This window comes from Limulus polyphemus, unplaced genomic scaffold, assembly GCF_000517525.1.
Source record: "Limulus polyphemus unplaced genomic scaffold, Limulus_polyphemus-2.1.2 Scaffold4106, whole genome shotgun sequence".
NCBI lineage: Eukaryota > Metazoa > Arthropoda > Merostomata > Xiphosura > Limulidae > Limulus > Limulus polyphemus.
The window spans coordinates 63,340-87,310 of NW_013669716.1; the positions used below are offsets into that span (position 1 = coordinate 63,340).

The following is a 23,971-nucleotide window of genomic DNA, read 5'->3' on the forward strand; positions in this document are numbered from 1 at the left end:
GAACTATCAACCAAATGTGAAAGAGAGGATATGACAGGTGGGTGTGGCAAGAGGGGTCTGATTTTTTCTTTGATAGATCTGTAACAAAACAAAATTGAAGGCCATAAAGATTATGGTCTGTTTGAGCAATATTGATTTTATAGAAAGCATTTTACATTTAATTTTGTACATTTTTGAGGGGTGATGAATAAAATAGGGATGATGACATGCTAAGACAAAATTTGTCGTGTGTTACACTAGTGGTAATTCAGGATTTTTTTAGATATTTCCTTTTAGAATTAATAATTTAAAACTTGTATGTGTGTTACACTAGTGGTAATTCAGGATTTTTTAGATATTTCCTTTTAGAATTAATAATTTAAAACTTGTATACTATTAAAATATTGATTGTTAGCTAAGATTATATGCTATTCTAATTGGTATGACATAAACAAAAAGTAGTTTAATAAAATTTTGAATGTAAAGGGTACCTGTGCTGATAGGGTTAACAAGTGTGTAGAGGCAGTAACTGATTGTATAATGCAAGCAGCTGTTAATTGTATTCCTAATCCTCAACATGTTTTCCACAGTATCCTCGTCCATGGTGGTCTCTTGTCTTCCAGCAGGCAAGAAAGGCTCAGAAACAGGCCTGGGATATCTTTTGCAGGTATCCCACTCTTTCCAATTGCATTGCTTTCCAGCGGGTTGTGCCCATACTCGATAGGTTATACATCAAAGCCAGAAGGAATTTTGGATTAAGTTCACCACTAGTTACAAAGTTATCTGGGACAAGATTTGGAAGGGCAAAGGGGGTTCTGCACTTTGCCAGTTCAGAGTCTATACACTGAGTCCCACAAACCTTTTCTTCACCTCCACCATTTGCAACTTTCTTTACAGTATGCTACCAAGCTTTGATCCTTACCACAACATCCCACCTGGAATTGTATCTTCCTTCCTTGGTGGTCTGTGCTCTTTTGGAATATATGGTTTGCCATTCCTCCATTTGGCCTTTATTTGCAGGCACAAGTGGCTGAAGTTGGATCTGTCCTTGTATAACATTGCTAAGTCTGATGATCAGCCCATCCTGCCATCCTGTGACCTTACTTTGAGTTATCTGAGGAAGGTGGATACTCCCAGTTGGAAGTACTGTCTTCTCTTTGCCAAACATCTTTCGAACTGTTTTTCTGTTCCCGTTTTTGTGGATAGTTCAAAATCAGGTGACTCTGTGGGCTCTGCCATGGTTTGTTTTGACTTGGTGGTAGCTCACAGGATTCCCTCTACAGTTTCTGTGTTCACTGCTGAGTTGTATGCCATTTCGATCACATAGAAGCTAAGCAGTACACTAACTGTACTATTTACACTGACTCTGTTAGCTCTTTATTGGCCTGAAATTGCTTAATGTAAGTTCTTACCCTGTTATTGTCACTATTCAGAAATGACTGGCCCACTTTTCACTGTCTTTTGTCTCTATCCAGTTTTTCTGGATTTTTGGTCATGTCCATTTTCGTGGGAATGGACTTGCTGACACCACAGCTAAGTCTGTCTGCTCTGGTTCTGTCACAGCGTGCCTGTTCTATATATGGACTATGGTCCTGTGATCAAAGCCCGGCTTTGTGCCTGTTGGCAGTTTATTTATGGTGAGCAACTTCATAACAAGCTTTTCCATGTCAAACCTACTATAGTTTTTTGGCCTCATAGTTTCTGTAAGGATTGCATAAGGTAACTTCCTCCCATTAGGCTAAGCATTGGTCACAGTTTTTTTACTCATTGTGTTCTTTTATATGGGACTGGTCTGCCAATGTGTGGCTTCTGAAATGCTCAGATCACAATTGCCCACATTTGACATTTGTGCCATCATTATAAACATCAGTGGTGGCACCATTTTGGAAATGTAATTTCAAAGACTTTACCCCTTATATTGGACAGTGTCATTGGAATTGTGACACTGTCCAACTTGATTGTGTATTTAGTTTTTATGGGCCATTGGCCTTTTTTACTTCTATTTAGATTTTACCTAATTTTGGACATTATTTTATTTTTAACATGTTTTCTTTTTACATTTTATTGTATTTACTATGCAGCTTTTTTACCAGTTGTTTGGTGCTGATAATCTAGTTGCTTTGTGCCAATAAATGCCAACCAACGATTGTGTGACTAAACTCATGTTCAACGAGTGCTTAGTTCATTGCTTTAAAAGTGTTATATATAACTAAAATATATAAATAATACTTTGATATTTACTAAAACTCTTTAATGCAACACAATTTTTTTATTGACCATCTGCATAGTTCTTTGTCTTGCATTCATACACAGATGAAGTATAAGGACAATACAACAAAATAAAAATGTAAAAATCATGTAAAATACGTTAGCAGAGAAAGACAAAAAAAAACTGTTTACGATAGTAAGATAGAATGACATTTAAGCAGGCCATAAAATTAAGAAACAATGTGTACTGATTTGTTAATTGTAAAGCCCTTGTTGATATGTTTACAATTTGTTAAACAAAGGTATGTCTATCAGTTTTTGTTATGTTTCCATTTTGACTTAACTGTAAGTTGATCAATGTTAAAGGTACTGAAGTATTTTCTTGTATTCTAGGTCTGTTCTTGTTCCCGTTGTGTTTCGAATGGACACAATAGAAACAGATGGTATGGAAAGGAAAAAGTTATTTACACATCCAACTGTGTTAAGCCTTCCAGCTCTGGTACCTGCTAATACTTTGTATAAACATATCCAGAGAAATGTGCCTTTCTTTTCTGACTCTTCCTCATCCTTGCTTTTTGTAGATGGTCAGGTAAGCCATGACCTTCTCTAAGATATCAGTTTTGAAGCTTATATATTATAATAATACTTAGGTTTTGTCTGTCTTGAAAATGCATATGCACCTTACTGTCTAATTGTGCATGTGCATGCATTTCATTTCAATGGATGTAAAAAATGGCAGATGTAAATATACTTTAGTAGACATTTTGTACAACAAAATGTTAAAAGCTTATCAAAATTTTTAAAAAGATCTAACATTAGGTCGTAGAATAACATTATAGGTTTATTTATTGATAGTATTAAGTAGAGTAAAGTTTATTCCTAACTAAACTAAAGGAAGAAATGTATGCAAGTTAGTGTTGATTTAACCCTTTATTGAATATAGGCCATGCTTAATAAAGGCTTAATTAGTGTTAAGCCTAAGACAAGTGGACTTGTAGATTTTTGCATATGCAATTAGAATTCTTTTGTTTTATTCAAGAAATTATATATTTAAAAAAGTACTGTTGCAATACAGATACTAGTTTGATTTCATGTGTTTTGTGTATCTCTGCTAATTGTTTAACAATAGTTAAGTCTTGTTTGTTGACTATTATTTTTGTAAGCTTTAAAAGCTTTTTCATCATGACCATATTGGTTAAGATTTTGAGAAAGTGAGGGTAAAATCTGAATAGTACAATTAATCCTTTCTGGAATATGAAGATGCTGCAAGCACCCCTTTTGGACTTTTTGTTTTTACATTTTCTTAGTGAAAATACTTAACCAAATTGCATGAAACTTGGTGTCACAGCTTTTGTAATTTTGTTATAGAGCATTGTTTAAAAAAAAAATTATTCCTACTTAGACTTTTTTTGTTGAGTATTAGAAAGTTTAATTTTAAATATCCAATCAGTTATGACTTTAGTACTTATTAAAACAATTATATTGATACTTTATCATGCTGATTAAAGCAGTTGACCTTTTGCTGTAAAACATGTAAACATAGTAAGACTGATAAGGATGTAACAGTGAACCAGTGATCCCACATTTCAAAATGGCATCACTGTTTCCTTAGTTTAAAATAGTCTTAATTATATGTTTTCACCGAATAAAACTTTTTTGGATTTGTGTGTGTGTCATTTGAAAACAATGAAATTTACAACATATTCAATAAATTTGAACCTTGTAAACTTTGCTGTCACGGATTTTGTCTATCATACTCGCTATATGTAAATGTTCTTACCTGATGTGTTGTCATAGAAGATTGTTCCTGTAGCTATCCAACAGTCATAATATAACAAAAATGTTATCTAGTATTAAAAGAACATCATCAGGAACAACAACAAAAATTTGGCTCCTAATCTTTTGTAAGTATTTAAAAATTTTGCCTGCAGGTTGCTTTGTTCCTGTTGACTGCAATAACTTCAAATTTTTCAAAGGCATGACTAATTTCAACATTGTATTATTGTATTCTTGACTACAGGGTATTAAATATCAGTCTTCTCTTTCTGACAGTAATTTGGTTTAAGGCAGTAGTCCTTTTTAAACTTAAGAAATACTTAAAAGTTCTCAAGAACTATTTTAGTGGCACAAAGAGTTCAACCAATGATTTTACAGTTGAAGAAAGAGAAAGCATAGCAACATGAATTTAATATTAAGTTAACTGAAAAAGATGAAATTTATTTGAAAGAAACATATGTTTATAAGTCAGTAAAATTTTTTTAAACAATCTAGAAGTGTAAAGTTTACAGTTCAGACACCTAGACATAAGACAGAAATGAATGTTTTGAACATTTTATTTCATGAAATAAACCAGGTTAATGTTAATCTTAGATATCAGTTCTACCAACCCTGAGTAGAAAATGGTTGAAATAGAAGTAGAATTACATTTTTTATTAAATTTTTTAATCTTGAGTTTCGATTTTACACTTGGAAAGAGATATAAGTGGTCTTTTTGCTGGAAAGGGTTAAAGGTTAAACTTCTCATATATTAATAAAACTTGTGTCTGAACTTGGCAGTTTAGATTCTACTTATTTGTGTTTCTTTGTAACTGAGTATGGTTCTTCAGCTGAATAGTGGATAGAGTATAGCATTATAACTGTTTCTTATAAGTCAGTATTAAGTAAAATGTTAATTTACTTGTAATCACTTTGTTTAATGGAATTTTTTCAATGTAGGGTAAGAACTGTTCACGCTGCTTGTTTGCTCAACAATGTCCTGGCTGTGAAGTGGCAAAAACAGGAGACATAACTTTTCATCCAGGTGATAGCCTAGCAGTTCAAATAAAAGAACCTCTTCCTACGAGTGTTGATGACCTTAGATCTGTTGCTGACCATCAGTCTTTTGATTTGTGGAGAAAAGAAGAAAGCCTTACTCTCTATGACTGTTTAAAAGCCTTTAGTGAATGGTAAGAACTCTGTAAGAAAATTTAAAAAATTGTTTTATGTCCATAAATTGTCAGTAGAAATGGGAAAACATTGTTCAGATTATGCTTGCTCATTTCTATCTGTGTATAAAGCCATTAGTAAACAGTGCATGTTTTTATATGTGTTGCAGAATTATATTTCATCATTACTCCTAATTTAAATTTATTTTATAATATCTTGACTTATAGTAATTTTAGATGTGATTATTAAATATGGTGATGTGGTCGCGTTTAGCTTTTTCTCCTGTTCCTATCCTCCTTGCAACCAATAGCACTCTCACTGGTACATTCACCTTCTGCCAATAGCAGCCCAGTGACTTCGATGTCTTATACCAGTACTTCAGTAACCAGCAGTAGTCTGTTTTGTATTGAAGTACTGCTATTCTTTCAGGTAGTACACTGATGGCTGCTACATTATCTGCTTATAATCTAGCAGCCAATAGCTCTATCTACTGTACCTTCATCTGCTATCAGTTTGCTAGTCAGTGGCATTTTGTCTGTTGTTTTAAGTATTGAAAGGTTGATTGCTTAATTATCTGCCTTTAATAAGTATGGCAGCCAGTAGTCGTATTTCTGTTATATCAAGTTGGTGCTAGTCTAGTAGCTGATATATCTATTACTACACTGTTCTGCCACTAACATTGTAGTATTCACCCTAACAACCAAATAACACTGTTGTGGCTGCCTTCAACTACCATTACTGTAAGGACTAATTGTACTCTACCTCTTAAATATTGCTAATTTAGTTGCTAGTAGAACTTTTATATCTTCTGTTTGCTTGTTTACCAGCCAATTGACCTATCACAGTTACATCCACAGGCTACAGTGTAGCATCCATTAGAATTGTTTCTAGTTTACCTACCAATAACCATATTGACTCTACATTCACTTGCTATTAATATAGCAGGTAATATCATTGTTGCTGCTACTTTATCTGTTTTTAGTTTGGCAGCCAAAAGTATTATGACTGCTACACTCATCTGTTTGTTTAATAGCCAGTAGCACTGTCACTATAAAATCTACTTACTGAAGGTCTATTATACTCTTTTTTTTTTTAAACCAATTTCATTTGACACCAATTTATAGACAATATTACTGTCATCAATTAATTCATGGGCTAGGTGTGACCAAGTGGTTGACCTGCCAACTATGAATTCAAGGGTATATGATTCCCATCCTGTCACCAGAAACTAGAATCCTGTGCTTGGGGATGAGAGCACATTGTCAGAATGATGGTAAAGTCTCATTATTTGATTAGAGTAACCCAAGAATTGGACTGCCTTCCACCTAGTCTGTCAGTTCAAAATTAGAAATGGCTAATGCAGGTAGCTTTTGCATAGCTTTGCCCGATTATTTGGTTACACAAGCTACTTTTGAACTAAGCTTTGTTTGTTTAGTCTAAAATACAATCATCACTACATTTATCTGCTACTAGTTTAAATTTATTACTGTTATGCTTACTTGCCACCTAATGTATCAGGCAATAGAAGTATCAGTATAGTTTGACTTTACTTTCATTAGCCAATAAAGCAGTACAAGTGTTATTTTTATCTGCTTTTTTTATTTTTATTTTGATTGATCAGTGAAAATCAAAAAAGCAAAGTATAATTTAACTCTCAACACTTTAATTTCTCACAGTTTAATATTACAAACCATATCTCTTAAATTCTCTTTTGTAGCTTAGAAGTATTTCTCATGACAGTTTAAACATTTATGTTTCATGGCTTATTTTAGACTCTAAGCTAGTTCCATTTGTTTAACTTATAAAATTGTGATGAATGACATATATGCGCATAAATGGTTGTGATCAGTTATACCCTTAAGGAGTGTGTTAACTTGCTAAAGCATTGGTGCTAACTTCACTTTCTAGACAAAGTCAGTGTGTACTTATATATTTTGTCATTTTTTGAGCTATCTTATTGAATTTAATATGTTGTTTTTCTGTTTTTCCTGTAATTAATTTATCAAAAATGTTTTGATATACTGTGTATATGGATATTTAAGTATGTGCCCTTTTTAGAATTTTCTAATAAAATCTGTGATTGTTGAGGTAATATGAAATGGTAAGTTTGTTTCCCATTTGATCATTTGTAAGTTTTTTTGTTTTTGTAGTATAACTTGAAACATGGAATGACACAAATTGATTGATACTCCATGACCTTCACACCAAACTCTGGTTTCTTTCTTGAAGTTCCTTCCTTTTTTATCTTTCTTTGAGAAACACACCATAAATCTTCATGTGGGCTTTTTTCTTCATGACATTAACTGGAATAAGATCAGGGAAGTGCCATATAGTTAGCCAAACAGAGTCCATGTCAAGATTTTTGTAACATCATAATGCTTCTTCAACACTTTCATAACAAAGTGCTTGCAGAGTTTGAGTAGAAATTTGTGTTTGTTGTCTTGTAGAATGTATAATAAAACTATTGTGTATGCACTGATCATAAAGATTCCTAAATGTTTTTATTTTTATAATGACATTTTGTTCTATTTTTCTGCATTCATAATTAGGCAATATGGTTAGTTTTGTTTGCACTATCCATAGTGTGGCTACAGACATGAACCACAGCTGATTTGATCCTATTTGCTTCATGCTTGCTTGATACTGTAATCATTAATACATTATGAACTAAGTAAATTAAATGTAAATATCCTTTCACTTCATTGTCATAACTTTTTCCCTTCTGAAATGCCACTTCACCACTGTTAATATGTCAGCAGTATGATAATAATTCTTGTAAAGATTAGTTCTAACAATGTCATCACTACCTGAATAGTATGAGAATTGTCTTCAAATGTATCCTTTCTGGTAAAAATAATCATTGTTACATATCTAGTGAGTAGTTTGTACAACATGAAAAACTATCCTCAAGTTTGACCTCTAATTGTATACAGTGCTTCCAACAAAGATGACCATTTAAAAGCAAAACGCTTTTTACCAGTGGTTGTATCATGAGAAGGGGGTGGGGAGCAGGGGTTCATTGAGTATAATTATTCCGAAACTTGTGAGAAATATAATGGAACACAGGTTACTTCTTGGAAAGTTTTCAAGAAGTATGGTTGTTTGGTATATGTTGTTCTTGTTCACAATGTGGAAAACTTTGGAAATCAGATGAAGCATTCTTAGAGATGTATTCTCCGAAAACAGGGTTGGAAGTTTTTGTTGTTGTTGTTTTGTCCAGTGTATGAGAATAAGACTGGCATTAATCATTTCTGGACCGGAGCAACTTTCAGGTGTTTATTGTACACCTGCATATTATATTTTAATATTTAAGTTAAAAATAATAAGTTTTACTCTATATTTCAAAAATTATTCACTCCAAAATATTTTAGAATTGATATTTTATCACAATTATTTTGTGTAATTTGCAAAGAAAAATTTTCAAACTTTGAAACTTTCTTTCTGCTAAGCTCTGAGGAGTCCTACCTGTAAACAATACTCTTATTGATTTTGTTCTTAGAATTTTTCTGCCAGTCATAAAGCATAGATTTTTCTTTGCTAAAAAAAACTATCATTACATGAGAATACAATTAGATCTTGTGTCATAAATGGGTGGGAACAACTACTAATGAAGAACCACTTTGAAAATAGCTATAGATAAAGTTTTAAATACCTTTGGAGAGAGCAGATTATAAACTATTTATGTCATTGCAAAATGAGTGAAGTGACATGAGAAGTAATTTATGCTTTTTTGAGAAATTGATCAGATTTAGCTTACACACAGAACAACAATAAAATATAGTTTGAAGTTTAGAAAATAGGAACAAACCTCAGATACGGGAGTTTTTCTGTAGTTTCTTGAGATGTTAATTTCATTTCTGAAAATTTTTTAGTGTTAATTTACATTTCTTTGAAAGTTATTGCAGTTTTTTCTCCTTGACTAGAACTCGGGTACAGAGTATGGTGACTCAAATGTGACTCCAAATTTTTATTTATTGAACATTATAGATTATGTTTATTGTATTCAAACAATGCATATATATATATATATATATATATAAACAAAAAAACTTAAAATTTATTGTGAACAAAGTATATTTATTGGATATAAATTGATTTTGACTAAGATTGGGAGATAAAATATTATCTAACCTGACCCGGCACCATTTTGAAAGGTTAAGTTTTTGGTCACCATTATTCTTTGGCTGTTTGGTATTTTCTCTGACTTAGCCAGAAGTGGTGACTACTGGAATTGGTAAATAAAGTATTAAAAAAAATGTTAGTGAAAAGCAAAAAGTTGGTGTTGATTGGATATATAAAATTGAGCATTATGATCAACAACAACAACAAACAAAAAAATAAAAAAAAATAAAAAAAAAATATTCTAAATTAAAAAGAATTGTTTTGAATGTTTTTCCAAAAACATCACACATCAAAATTTTGGAAAATTAATGAAAAAAAATTTAATCAATTCATGAATTTTTTAAAGCCAAAACTAGATACTATTTAGTAACATTGTAGTAAGTTTAATATAATTTGGTTAAGTATTTCCATTATGAGAAGGAAAAAAAATCAATAGATATCAGTTACATCTGTAGTCCAGAAAGGGGAATTTCTTGTAGTATAATAACTGCTAGGCACACGTACATGTCAGTAAACATTGGTTAGTTTCCAGTCTTTTACACGACTTAAGGCTTAATGAAGACAGAGAGTGAGGTATGTGTACACTATCACAAAATATCCCAGTAAAGTGGAAATGAGTTGATTTAGGACTTAGACTTGACATTATCATCTGTGTTTTCTGCCCAATTAGATTCACCACTGCAATATTTTCACGATGATCCTCAGCATCTTCACTATATAACAAATCACTCAACAAGTCTTTCACTGATACTTTTCTGAAAATTGTTATTATTCTGCTTTCAGTTTAGGCCTACTGCTTTCATGGATGATGCCATTCCAGATTTCTGTTCGTTCACCTTAGTATGTTTAGACACGTACACTTTATTATAAGCTACTGGCTCTGTAGAGATAAGCATAGTATGTGCTACCATATATCAGTGAAGAAAGTTCTAGTGAAAAACTGTAATTTGTAGTGAGAGGTAAGATGGGTTGGGTCTTTCTCTATGATTGGCTTGTTGAAAACAGCCATTTGAATTGGTAGTTCATATCTGCACTATATTTCTGTAACTAAGCATTTCCTAATCTTACCTAGATTCTTTATGACATTGATGTAGTTGTAACTATGTTAGAGCAATGGAAAATATGAAAAAAAAAAGGTTTCAGGAATTTAAATTTGTTTTAGTGAAACGCTTGATGATGACAATCCATGGTTTTGTCCAATGTGCCAACAACATCAACAAGCCAGGAAGTCATTGTCAGTTTGGAGAAGTCCTAATACTCTAATGGTTTATTTAAAGAGGTTTGTCAGTTTTTAGTCTAATTAATGTTATACATTTTTGAACTTGTTATATGCCACACTGAGTATCTACTAATAGTGGTGTTTAATGTAATGATTCATCTTTTCCTTATCGTCTAATGAAAATAGATTGACTTGTGCCTTCAGTAAGCTTTAAAAAATATATTTCAACTGAGAAATATTAAGTGAAACGTGGTAAAAATTTGACTGTTATTCTGGCTATGAAACTAAAGAAGTCAGTGTTATGTATATGCCTCTCACATGATATAGTAAATTCAGATAAAATGAAAGATAATTTCTCATAAAAGCTTTTCCTTAATTCGAAGATTGTATGTAACATTTGTACTTAATTTTTTTTATTTTTGTAATTAAGTATTGAATTGATGTGTTTGTTTGCATACTGTATATAATGGTAAAACAATGGCACAAAGTTTTAAGATAATTACTGTGTCCTATTTGTAAGATTTGTAAGTTGAATCAATAAGCTTTACAATATAATGTTTCAAAAAAGAAATATTATTTTTAATTCTCATAAACATTTTTGTAGCCATTGTTCCAAATAAACTGATTTTTATATGTTATCTAAAGGTTATGTTTCATTTGGATTTATTTGCCGCACTAACATTGATTCTTCTATTCCAGATTTGTTTTCTCAGAGTTTGCTAGCATTAAGGTAGATGATCGGGTGAGGTTTCCCTTGGAAGGCCTAGACCTAACAGACTTCATTTCAGGTCCTTGCTCTGCAAGTGACATTTACAATTTACAAGCTTGTGTTTGTCATTTTGGTGGTATGTGTTGTCCTTTTTTTTACCTGTTTTTCTTAACATATCAGTTTTTTACACATTTGGGTTTATCACCTCTCTAAACTAAGAATAACTTGGTTTGAAACTAAATGTTATTGTAGAGCTATTTTTATTTTTAGGTAAGAAAAGCAGAAATTTAGAACTATGTTAATTTTTAGGTTAGTTTTGAGTCAAATGGAGTCACAGAATTATTCAAATACTGCTAGGTAGAATGAACAGTGGTGGATAAGTAGAAGAAAATTTTGTGGCTAGTGTGATACCAACATAGGGTTGTAGATGTATTGCTGGATAAAACAGTGCAGAGTTTACACTTACTGTTGAGAAAGACAATTGGGTGAAAACTGTAAACCAATCCTTCCTGTTTGAGATTTGGGCGAAACTGTAGAACAATCCCGATTCTTGGTTAAGTTAATTTAGTCAAATATTTTTGTACTTTGTTTTGATAAGATAATTAATTGAAATTTTGACCATTGAGTAAGGCTCTCATGGTGATTTGCTTATCCATTCATTTGTGGGATAAGATGATTAACCAGAGAATTACACTTAGTATTGTATACACTCAGAATTGAGGCAACCGTGTTAATCTGTAGACCCATGATTTTGTATGGTCAGTTATTCAAACATAGCTGTAAATAAAGTTATTGTGGAATTGGGAGCTTGGATAGAATTCGAGTTGTTGACCCATTTAATTTATTTTGGTTAGGATTGTTGACCCATTTAATTTATTTTGGTTAGGACACTGAGATAAAGCATTTAGCAAGACACTTAAAGTGGGACTGTTGATTCACTCATTCATTCAAGGTTGATCACTCGGATAGAGTTGTACCAACATTCTGTTACTGATGGCTAAGCATGCTATTTGAAGCTGTATTTTTATTCAGTTATTTTTTAATAACCTAATCAAATGAAGCTGTAGATCTTTCTGTACTGTTTGGTGGGTCACTCAGATGCTGCTGTAGACACTTAGTACTAAGTAATACTAAATGAAGCAATAGACCCTTTCTTAGTATTAAGTAATAATAACATGAAGCTGTAGATCTTTCTGTACTGTTTGGTGGGTCACTCAGATGTTGCTGTAGACACTTAGTACTAAGTAATACTAAATGAAGCAATAGACACTTTCTTAGTATTAAGTAATAATAACATGAAGCAATAGACCCTTTCTTAGTATTAAGTAATGCTAAAATGAAGCAATAGACCCTTTCTTAGTATTAAGTAATGCTATTGAGTAAGCTATTTACTTTCTGTTGGAAGTACATTTGGTTGTAGTTGTAAACTCTCACTATTCTACTTTTAATCTTTTAGAGATTGCCTCTCTGTATGAAAATATTGACTTCACAGCAGTCAGTCTTGTTTGCATAATAGCATGTCTTTTTATTAGTTTAATTTATTCTTTTACAAATCATCTCTGTGTATGAAAATATTGAGTTCATGGTAGTCGGTCAGGATTGTATCTATATTTTATAGATCATCTGTTTCTGTGTATGAAAATATTGAGTTCATGGTAGTCGGTCAGGATTGTATCTATATTTTATAGATCATCTGTTTCTGTGTGTGAAAATGTTGTGTTCACAGTAATCTGTTGGGATTGTATGATAGCAAGTATCTTTGTGTTATTTTACTTTGTTCTTTTGTAGATCATCTTTGTATATGAAAATGTTGGTTTCAAAGATGGCAGTTGGGATTGCACAATAACATATATACATCAGTGTAAATAACTAGCATCTATTTGTTTTTATGTTCTGTATGTACATAAATGTATTATTTAAGTGGTATGTTTATTGTATCAGTACTAACTTCTGTTATACTGCTATTCCTACCCAAAACTGTTCCTCATTTTACACTAGAGGAATCATGTTTTTTATTCAGTATGTCACTTGACAAACCAGTTTTTTTATTCAGTATGTCACTTGACAAACCAGTTTTTTTATTCAGTATGTCACTTGACAAACCAGTTTTTTTTATTCAGTATGTCACTTGACAAACCAGTTTTTTTTTCTTGTTCTGAAGGTGTTAGCTCAGGTCATTACACTGCTTATACAAGACATGCTGTATCAGGCCAGTGGCACCATTTCAACGATGAAGTAACTAAAAAACAGGCACCACAAGAGGAGGACCAAACCACTGCTTATATTCTGTTTTATCAAAAACTAGGTGAGAAAATACTAAGATCAACCTTTATTTTTCATATTACTTATATCTCCATTATAACTGTGTAAAATAAACAAGTGTTTCTGAAGCATACTGCATGCCATTTGTTTATTAGTTGTCCTAAAACAAAGCTATCCATTTTACTTCTTGAATAACATCTGTTTTGTTATTGCTTCCTTCCCGTCGTTGATTGTACTTAGTTTGATGGCCACAATTATGCACTATTACCTGACACTACAATTTCCATTGTAACAAGCTTTAGAAAAAAACACCAATATCATATCATATATATATATACCATACAAATAAAGTGCAGTTAACCATCTCTTATATTTGAACAATATCTTTGCCTTATATTTCACTGTTTTATATATATTTATCAGTGTTAAAATTCTTTGAACTATGACAATCACTTTTTGTACTAGAAGACATAGATGTTGACATGACATCTAACATTGACTGCTTAAAACGACCCACTATGTCAAAAAACAATGCAGTACAATGGTAATGTGGTTTCAGTGACTATAGGCAACCTTAAACCTATTATCTGTTATAAACAGTAGCAAAAAATATTTTTCGTGTCATGCTGATGGTAATATGCTCCAAAGTCTTGCTTTAACTTGGCATATATACAGGAAAAAAAAGTATATGACCTGATTTGAAATGGTTCCTTTGTAGAGAAGTTTGTGCATATGAAGTAATGCAAAATGTTTTTGGAAACATTGGATTGTGGTGGAAGATATGTGACACAAAATGTGATTGAAACATATAACTTTTGCTCTTTGTTACTTGGCTGCTGATATAAAGAAAGCAAGTGGATAGTTAGAGCCAACACACAGTTGATAGCAAAATACTCCATATGAGTTGCTGCACTGGTGTAGCACCTTTAACCCTTTCTCTATGGGTAGGTCAGAGATACATTCAAAAGTAAACTATTTTATTATCAATGTATACAAATAACATGGCATCAAAATATTGTTAATAAATCAAGTTTTGAATTTATATAAGTTTTAATTTTTTAATTTTAAAAGGTAGTATTTAAATATATTCTCAAAGTGTATGTTTATCGTGACATTTGTATGCTCTGACTTAAACATCCTCTTATTTTTTCATCACCTCTCTCTGATGTGTTGAGTTTAATGTAAATTACTCACTATAGTATAGATATTAAGTCACAGTTTAATATTTATAGCCTTCAATCTTTTTTGTATATAGAAGTATAAACTGGAAAGTCAGATCCACTAGTCACTTCCACCTATCACATCCTCTTTTTCACAAATTTTCAATAATCCTCTCCAGTGTTTGGTATTATATTATTTATAATCAATAGAAAGAGAAAGTTTGACCTATAAATGACCTATAGTGCTACATTGTTTTGAATAGCGATTTTTATTTGATTCGCATACAGACTGAAAGTTGCTATTGCTGCATTTGAATCAACTAGCTAAGAGAATGATTTTAAGGCCTTAATTAGAAAGCCAGTTAAATTATAATAGTTAAAGGACATTGTTTGTTTTTTGTATGTTATTATATTGTCTTCTTAAGTGCTTACTTAAAGTAAATAGTAATTATTTAATGTACTAATACCATCATTGCAAAAAAAGTAGCTAGATTTCTTGTTTTTTATTCATTATAAAAGTAACTAAAATGTAAAAATTAGAAACTTGTTAGGTTAGATAAGGTTATATTAGGTGAAATAATGAAAAGGGATAATAGAAAAATTACTCTTATAGGTATGTTCACAAGTAGCTCATGTTATATCATTTAGTACTGTAACTTGAGCTATGCGTTTATGGAATGATTTATAGCCTGTATTGTGGGATTATTAGTTATACACAATTCAAAGGGCAATAAAACAATAAAATTATATAGAAACAGATGTTAAGAGCCTTAATCTATTTAGGATAAACAGTTGTAGTTTTCTGTTACAATCCTTAGTCATTCTAGAAAGAACAAAAGAGTAATTTAGATGATTTGTTTAATTTTTTCGTGGTCATTACAAGGTTATTCAAATCATCTGAGTTAGTATAGAGTTAGGGTAAAGGAAGTAACATAAAATATAAAGTCTTAATGGAAAAAACATTTCTGTAATAACTGTTAAATGTTAAGAATGGGGTCTTACATCAGAAGCTATAGTGGTCACAAACCCATGCCTGTTGTAATGCTGATGGAAATTGTGGATACAGATGGATACATCCTTGATGTCTTGAAGTTTTAACTTGCTGATGGCAGTGATGCCGCCACTCTGAATAGTACGATATCATGAAATGCAGAATGGTGAAAAAACAGTTTAAAAGGGTGGTATATTAGTTGTTGATCAAGGTTTCCACAACAACTTGAGTAGCAAAATAAAGGAATAAAGGTAGAATCCAACAGAGGAAGCATATCATTTTCATTGGTAAAGTAAGGTCAGCTGGGTAGTTGAGTCTGTAACTGGGAGTATTAAGAAATAGAAAAGTCATTTTGACTAACAGTGATCAACACACAAGAGGAGGAAGGAAGACTTGCACAGAAAATGCTTTTACTTTCAATTAATCAACTCTGTTGCAGAACATAGTAGAGCAAGAAAAGATAGATAAAACATGCTGTATCTCTGCATATTACTTCTATTAGATTACCTCAATTCCACATATTTTTAAGTGACTGTCTTCATGATTTAACCCTTTGGCAATTATCAGCTTAACTTTACGAAGACCCCTTAGACATTGGCAGTTATATCCTGTTCTGTTTCAAGCATAATGATAATCTATCACGGTTTAAACTCCAGTCACAGTATGTGGCATCAAAGGTATGCTCCCTACGGATCTCCTGTGACACAGCATCGGGTCGGTCACCGAGAATGTGGCTGATATTTCCAGTTTTGATCAGAAAAGGACATTTGGCTGCTATGCTCATGTTGATTTGTTTTCTGTTACCTAGTTTCTTTTTCCATCACTACATGAACAGCATGTATTTCATAAACTGCTCAAAACTGGGATTCTGCTAATAATAGTATATAATGTTATACAGCTAATTGATGATACTGTAGATTTATTCAAATGCTGAACAGATTACATAATGCCAAAGTTTGTTTCAAATGAATATAGTGTAATATAGGCTACCATAAGGAAATATAATGACATGCATGACATACCATCTATTATGATATGAGATAATATATGCTTTCATATTTTTTAATGAATATCCATCTTTCTTCTGTAACTATTTTATAAGTAACTAACATAAACTGTGATTAAAATGGAGGTAAGCACATCTTGGTTATGATGTGGCAAGAATGTATCATAAGGGATTTTATCATAGCTATCATTATATTTGAATAAATTTTCATCCAACTCTGATATGAGCATATATAACATCTTATTGAAATCAATTTTTTTCTAACATGATGAAAGAAATGCACTCTGACAACAATTGGTTGCATTTTTGTATCAAATGTAGGAAACTTTTTCAAGTATGTAAGCTTAAAACTGCATCAGCTAGCTTGTACTAGATGTAAACGTAATTTTTTTTATGAGAACTCCATATTGTGTTGAGATTTTTCTGCATACTTTCAAAGTTGTATCACTTGCTTCAGCCTGTGAAAAATTAATATTTTCTAATCATTCTATACCTAGGCCTTCCCAGTGGCTCAGCAGTAAGTTTGAAGGCCTATAATGCTAAAAACTAAGTTTTGATTCCCGTGGTGGGCACAGCACAAATAGCCCATTGTGTAGCTTTGTGCTTAATGATATACAAATAAATTCTGTATTCAATGTGTTACATTTGTTTGGATGTTTTCTTTGTTGTATCAATGTGTTGGTAATTGAAATTTCTATTGATATTTATTATAATGTCCACTAAAGTGCCTGTTCAGACATCAGGAAAATTAAAACAATGCATTTAAAATTTTCAATTTGGTACAATTCTAGTATAATTATATGGTGTATGTAAGTTTACCATTACTTGAGATATGTACAGTAGAAACATTTGTCCCTGATATGGCTAAACAAATATAATAGTAATGTTAAGAATTATTATTTTTGCTGATACACAGAATGGACTTATGCTTAAGTGTCTTGTAAGCCAATAATAAGTTAGATAAAAAATATAGATTTTTAGTAGTGATACTTAACACAGTGACAAGAAATTTTAGAAATGAAAGCTCTTATTATTAAGGAACAGGAAAAACTCTTAACTTTCATAAAGCTTACTTTGGTCTTACTTGTGGTGGTTAATGTTTTTTGTGCTTTTAAATGGAAGTTTTCTAAATTATGATAAAACAACATCATTTGTCAGTAGATTTTTATAGTCATGAAAATGTGTATATTTTTCCAGGTACAAAAATGGACAAGCAGTTTTCAGTTCCTAACACAGAAGAAACAGGGTCATACACAAATACTTTCATGGAAGATAGCATTTTGGGTTCTCTATGGTTAAAGCCTGAAATTTTCAACCGTATCTTGAAACAGCTGGAAGATCCTCAAAGCCCTGAATCAAAGTCCACATCTGAAGTATGTCATTCTGAGGAGTGGTCACAAGTGTATTTTTAGCTGTACATTTTCTTAGACAAGACTAGTTTCATGAATTCTGAACTGCATATTTAAATCATTCTTTTTCAAAATGGTCATTGTTTAAGAGAATAAAATAAACCTAGTAGACATTGTCCTGAACAGTGACCACATGAAATATTTAAACCAGTCATACCAAAATCACATTTGAAAATCTGATTTTTGATAGTGAGCTCAAGACTTGAGTTGCTCTGAATCAGACTAAAGCCACATATATATAAAAACAGGTTGGAAGTTCTTTTGACCCCCAAGGTTAGAAATAACAAGGTTTTAAGGCTTTCTCTAATTTTTAAATCTAACAAAATTAATCATGCTGATGTACCGAGTCATTTTTTTACTACCCTTTAAATGTCAATAAGAGCTATGGCTCTCTTGATAATTGATAAAACAATATTTGCTAGCTGAAAGGGTCTACCAGGGATATTATTTATAGGGTATATAAAATCAAGTGGCAATATTGCTGTTGTTGTTGTTTTTTGTTTTTTTCACTTTTGAAAACAGTATTTTTACTCAATGAAAGGGAAATTAGTTGAATTTGCTGTATAAGTATTTTGAAGTAAATATTGAAACATTGGTCATATTCTATGTACTTTCTTGTGGTCAGGGTTTGACTAATTTAATGAAAGCAATTGAAAAGCTTAGAAATCTAGGCAAAATTTGTAATGGCTTAGAATTTCTAAATCTTTTTACTTGAATCACGTATACTTAAATTTATCTGTGAGTAAATAATTACATATAATTAAAGTCATGAATTTCATATTTGGAATATGTGTATGGTAGGATTGTGGTAATAAATCTTTGTTAAAACTGAAAAAGGATGTGCTAGGGTCTTACAGTTTTAATCAACTCTCTCATGGGCATTCTCTGTTGTTACAAAAGTTGTAGGACTTGAGAGACTCAATGTTTTACTGTTCAAAAAAAAAGTTGTGTAGCCATTTAAGACCCACTGTATGATTAACGATATTCATCCTCCTATGTTTATGATGAACAAAACTTTAATTTTACTAAAAAAGTATTTCCATAGACTGGTAAGAAAAACCACTGCAAACACTTTTTTTTTTTCCTTTGATTTTGTGAATTTGGGAAATTGAAGGAAAACATCTCATTTTTGAGAGTGGGAATTCTGCAAAGCATGCTTTAGTTATTGTAAAATATATTTGATATGATTTTAAAGTGTAATTATTTTGGGAAAGAAAATATACTTCTTCCTGCATTTTGATATTTTCTTTTGTTGTAGTTTGAGTAGTTGTTTGTTTCATGGCAAATCTCTCTATCTGTTAAGGTTACTTTTAAGCCACTCTTTCAGTAGTTAACTTGAATTTACTCAGCCTTCTTGAAGGAAGGGTTTCTTCTATGGTACTTAGCTTTATCAACTAAGAATAATAGTGCATTTGGGAAACTGTTAGGTGAATTTTTCACTTAAAAATTGGCCCCATTTATATTTTCCACATAAAGTATTTCCATACTAAAATATTCTGTAGCTTTTTATTAAAAACTGTATGAAATTAAAAAAAAATTTGGCATTATTGTTCTGTGATATTACTCAAAAAAAAAACAAAGTAAAAGAATGCATAAAAAATTGAATAATAAAATGTAGTAAGAAGAAATATCTTTACAGTTTTGGCTGAAAAATGAAAATAATAATAGGCAGTTTACCCCAATATATCACTAATAATTTTCATTTTTTTTAAAGAATGATGTTTAATAAAATTATTATTTTTGACTTTCAATTATAATTGCACTATTTTTCTCTTTCAGTTGATCATGTATGGACTAATGCATTGTAGAGCATTATTTAAAATAATTTTCTCTGCTATTGTTTGGTTGTGAAAAGTGTAGTGTATGTTAGTATTGAATACTTTTTAATTATGTTTTTGTAATGAATCATTTCACTGTTGTGCCACCTTGTATGAACTGTGTATGTTCTAAGGTAAGCAGTGTGTTTCACACCTTATTTAAATATAGGCGTTATCCTTGAGTGGACTGCTGTTGTGTACATAAAACAGATTCAGGTTAGCATTTTGTATGTTCAATGTTATACATATAGGTTAGATTCATTTGAAAAAACTGGACAATGAGTTAAACACAGAGATCAGATTCAGATGAGGTTTTTGACTGAACAGTGTACTACACACAAGTTAGATCTGAATGAGAGTTGTGACTGGGTGGTGTGTTGTACACAGGACAAATCAGTTTCAGTTTCTTTACTTGGCAAGAAAGTGAAATAGTAAACTTGAACTGGGAGAGAAGTTTAACAGTGTAAAGTATTGAAAATAGATGCAGATAAGACCTATTAAATGATAGTGCTTAGATTTTCAAACGGATCAAGTTAACCATAATGAATAAATCCGTTGTAATTTCACAGTACAGTTATGGTTAATCTGTATAGTTTTAAACAAAAGGAGCATTGCTTTATATGGAGGACTCTCACTGATGAAGTAATAAATGTTTGTTTTTTTTCTATTTATTATTGCATTTGATAACAAGCATAATTTACTTAATTAGTTTAAATTGCTTTCTAGATTTAAGATTAGGAGGGTATGTATATTTTTTCTTTTACGTGTTAGTTTTGGTACTGATATTTACCTATTATATGTTTAATAATGAAAAATTAAAACGTTAAGTACAAATATGCTCAGAAATCGGGATTAAACAATAAATTGTACAGTACTAGAACAGACCACTTATGGAAGTGATGTTGATGTTATGATTTTTAGTTTTTCATATTAAGCCTATTCTGTATTTATCAGAGGACAGTAAATTTTGATTGTGAAGATTCTTTTTATTCCTTTTTTTTGCCCATTTTGACATTTACTAGGTTTTCAGTGTAATCATTATAATAAAGTGAATATGAAATAAAATGACATTTGCTTGAATTTAAAAACAGGTATACTTGTGAGGAAAAAAGTCCACTTATCTTTTACATCTGTATTACTTGCATGTTAGAAGATCAATGTTCCAGGTTCTCTGCTGCCTTTGAAGTTTCTTCATTCGTTACTAATGGTTGACTGTACTTAGTCTAATATCTATAAGTAAGAACTACTGCTAAAATTTGCTGTTTCCATTGTAACAAGCTTTTGCAAAGAATAGCAAGGTCAATTTTTAAATTACACATGTAGACATACTTTCCATAGATCCTCCACTGTGTGTGAATGTTGACTTTTCATCAGGCTGAAGGTACAAAAAAGCTGTTGGAACTGCATTAGGGGACTTGAAAAGTATATGGATGTTTGGAACTGTAATGATTCTTGTTTCTTCAGCATCTTTCTCATGAAACCAGTCATCGATTTAAAGGCATGGCTGGAAGCTTTGCCAATGTCTTGTATCAGGAGATAGGTCCAGCTTCATTCTAGTAATTTTTTGAGCTAAAGGACTCATTTTGTAATCATGACTTTCAACTTGCAGATGAGGGCATTGCTGTGGATTGGCTTGATGTGTGGTTTTGCAGAACATTGAAGGCTTCTTTTTTTTGAAATGCCATATCTTTGATTATACACTATTTAACAATCCTCTGTTTGAATATTTCTGTTTAAAACGGCTTTTAATACCTAGTCATAAGTCTAACCTTGGCAGTATTACATTGTCAGATTCTTTAAAATTCACTGTGCACTCGATTGTAGTAAGGAGGAAAGTCCACTTATCTGTCATGTTTATATCACAGATTTACAGGTGGATAATTCAGAAGAACAATTCACTTGTGTAGTACTGACTTGTGTTACGCATAATTCAGTGGATAGAAAAAGAAAGGCTACTTAACTGTTTGTCAACATTATTTATATATTAGTGGTTATAAGGAAGAAACTGGGTTATATTACGACTAGTAAGTAGTGTTGTGAATGGAGGCGTGGGTCGTAACCTTCAACTGTTTGAGTCGGAACTGATGGACCGTTCATCTAATGCAGAGGTATCCGTGCTACAACTGACATTAAACGTATCTTTCATTTGATGTCGGTTTCACGTATTTTGCTAACTTGTGAGTATTTACTTTTTTTCATGCTTCAGTGGGTAAGGCAGAAAGGTTTGGTTTTGAATATCGCGCAAAACCACACGAGGACTATCTGCGCTAGCTATCCCTAATTTAGCAGCGATAGACTAGAGGGAAGGCAGCTAGTCAACATCACCCACCGCCAACTTTTGAGCTACTCTTTTACCAACGAGTAGTGGGATTGACCGTCACATTATAGAATCCCCACGGCTGAAAGGACGAGTATGTTTGGTGTGACGGGGATTCGAACCCGCGACCATCAGATTGGAGTCCAGTGCCCTAACTACCAAGGACATACCAGGCCAAGAAAGAAAGGAATTTCGAACTTATGTAGTTACGATTTAAACTTTAACTACCAATTTCCATTTTAAATGTTAAGCCGATTTTGAAATTTAGAATTAACGGCGCGTTAAACTACTAGATTTTACTCTAATTACTAGTAGTCTCTACGTCACACTTAAAATATACGGAATTTTGGAAATTCATAAATTTTGCCAAAGGAAAACAAAACATTTACATCTTGCTCTACGCTGTTTTTACGTTTCACTAATCTCTATTCATTGATTAAGTATTATCTATGTCGATCTTTTGGAACCATTCGTTTTTGTTTTTTTTTTAGAATTAACGTATCAAATGCGATATAACTTTCTTGGAAATTTTTTTTAAATTTCCATTATTATTTTTTTTCTTGATTTTCTTCGTAATTAGCCATAAAAGTGGTTTTTCTTGACATTGAATCATTTGCTTATTCTGTACAAATAAACACTGTATCAATTACAACAAAACTGGTTATAACTTTATTTCTGGAACGAAAGTTATAGGATCGTGTGCTGATGTAGTGAAATAAAATAAGTTTGTAGCTTGTCTCATTGAAAAATGTATGTCAAGTATAGAATTAGAAGTCTTTATTGACCCCAGATGGAGCACTGTACATTAATTTTGTTCAAAGTGACAACGTAGCAGGTTTAGACGTTGTTAGAACGAAATGTCTTGATTTATACTCTATCTAAGACATCATTGTTAAAGAATTTTAGAAATTATCAGTAATTTTCACCAAGCTATCAATCACCTAAGGGAAAGAATTGAGAAATTAATCATTATTGATTGCAAAACTTCGATACTTCTATTTGTGTAATATAGTTGTGAAATATGTTATCAGTGTATTGGAGTGTTTTTACATTATATGTAGCATGAAAATAAAATAAAAATTGTAAATATTAATTAATTTTGATCAAGTTTCCAAGAAATTAAAGTTCTTAAATCTGAAATAAATTCTTTCTTCATCAGTATTCTTCAAAAGATTAGTGTTATGATAACAGAACCGGCTTTAGCGAGTAGGCAAATTAGGCAACTGCTCAGAGCGGCAGAATCACTGAAAGTTTTTATATTAATTTGACTTTCAATAGAATCTGTTACCACGCGTTCACTTCACACCACTTGCCGTATCTGGAAACTGTTTACAAAGACACAGACGTAGAATTAGTGCGACCGATTCACCAAGTGATATTTTTATATCATTTACTGGTATGGTCGATTTAAACAGAACAACTTATTTTTTTAGAAAGACTTGCACAGTTGAAAACAGCAGTATTATTCATTTATTTAACTTATCACAGTAGTAGCGCTGCAACATATGCAGTTATCTTGTAGATGAAATAAAGTTGGATTAATTTTTGTTAAGTTTTATAATCCTGAAATGTTCTCTATTTTACTCATCACATATATATTTAAATTTTCGTCATGGTAGATCTAGAAACCGGTTTATTGCAGGGGATCTAGAATGTTCTTCGAAAAACCAAGTAATTATGGTAGTGTTTTCTAAAACGTTTCAGGCTATATATTCTGTTACGTTTTTTGTGTTTTGTATTTTTTATTCTTGAAATTGTGTATACAGTGATAGAAAACAAAGAACAGATACTGTGAGTTGTTGAACCCTGTTCACATAACACTAATACTCTTCCTTCCAGGTTAAAGA

General features: G+C 31.7%; 1 protein-coding gene across 5 annotated transcripts in view; it reads left to right on the forward strand.

Annotated features, from left to right (window-relative positions):
• Window positions 1–20,785, forward strand: part of LOC106470595 — an 81,353-nt gene extending 60,568 nt beyond the window's left edge. For 4 of the 5 annotated variants that reach the window (XM_022399209.1, XM_013931158.2, XM_022399210.1 and 1 more), the window contains exons 12-17: window positions 2,581–2,776; window positions 4,903–5,132; window positions 10,397–10,513; window positions 11,153–11,298; window positions 13,324–13,467; window positions 17,779–20,785. In XM_022399209.1, coding sequence (XP_022254917.1) covers window positions 2,581–2,776; window positions 4,903–5,132; window positions 10,397–10,513; window positions 11,153–11,298; window positions 13,324–13,467; window positions 17,779–17,993 — 1,048 coding nt within the window. In that variant the 3' untranslated portion in view covers window positions 17,994–20,785. Of the gene's footprint in view, window positions 1–2,580; window positions 2,777–4,902; window positions 5,133–7,262; window positions 8,454–10,396; window positions 10,514–11,152; window positions 11,299–13,323; window positions 13,468–17,778 lie in introns of those variants that run through there. The other variant, XM_022399212.1, reaches the window with a different exon arrangement.
• Window positions 20,786–23,971: the final 3,186 nt, after the last annotated feature.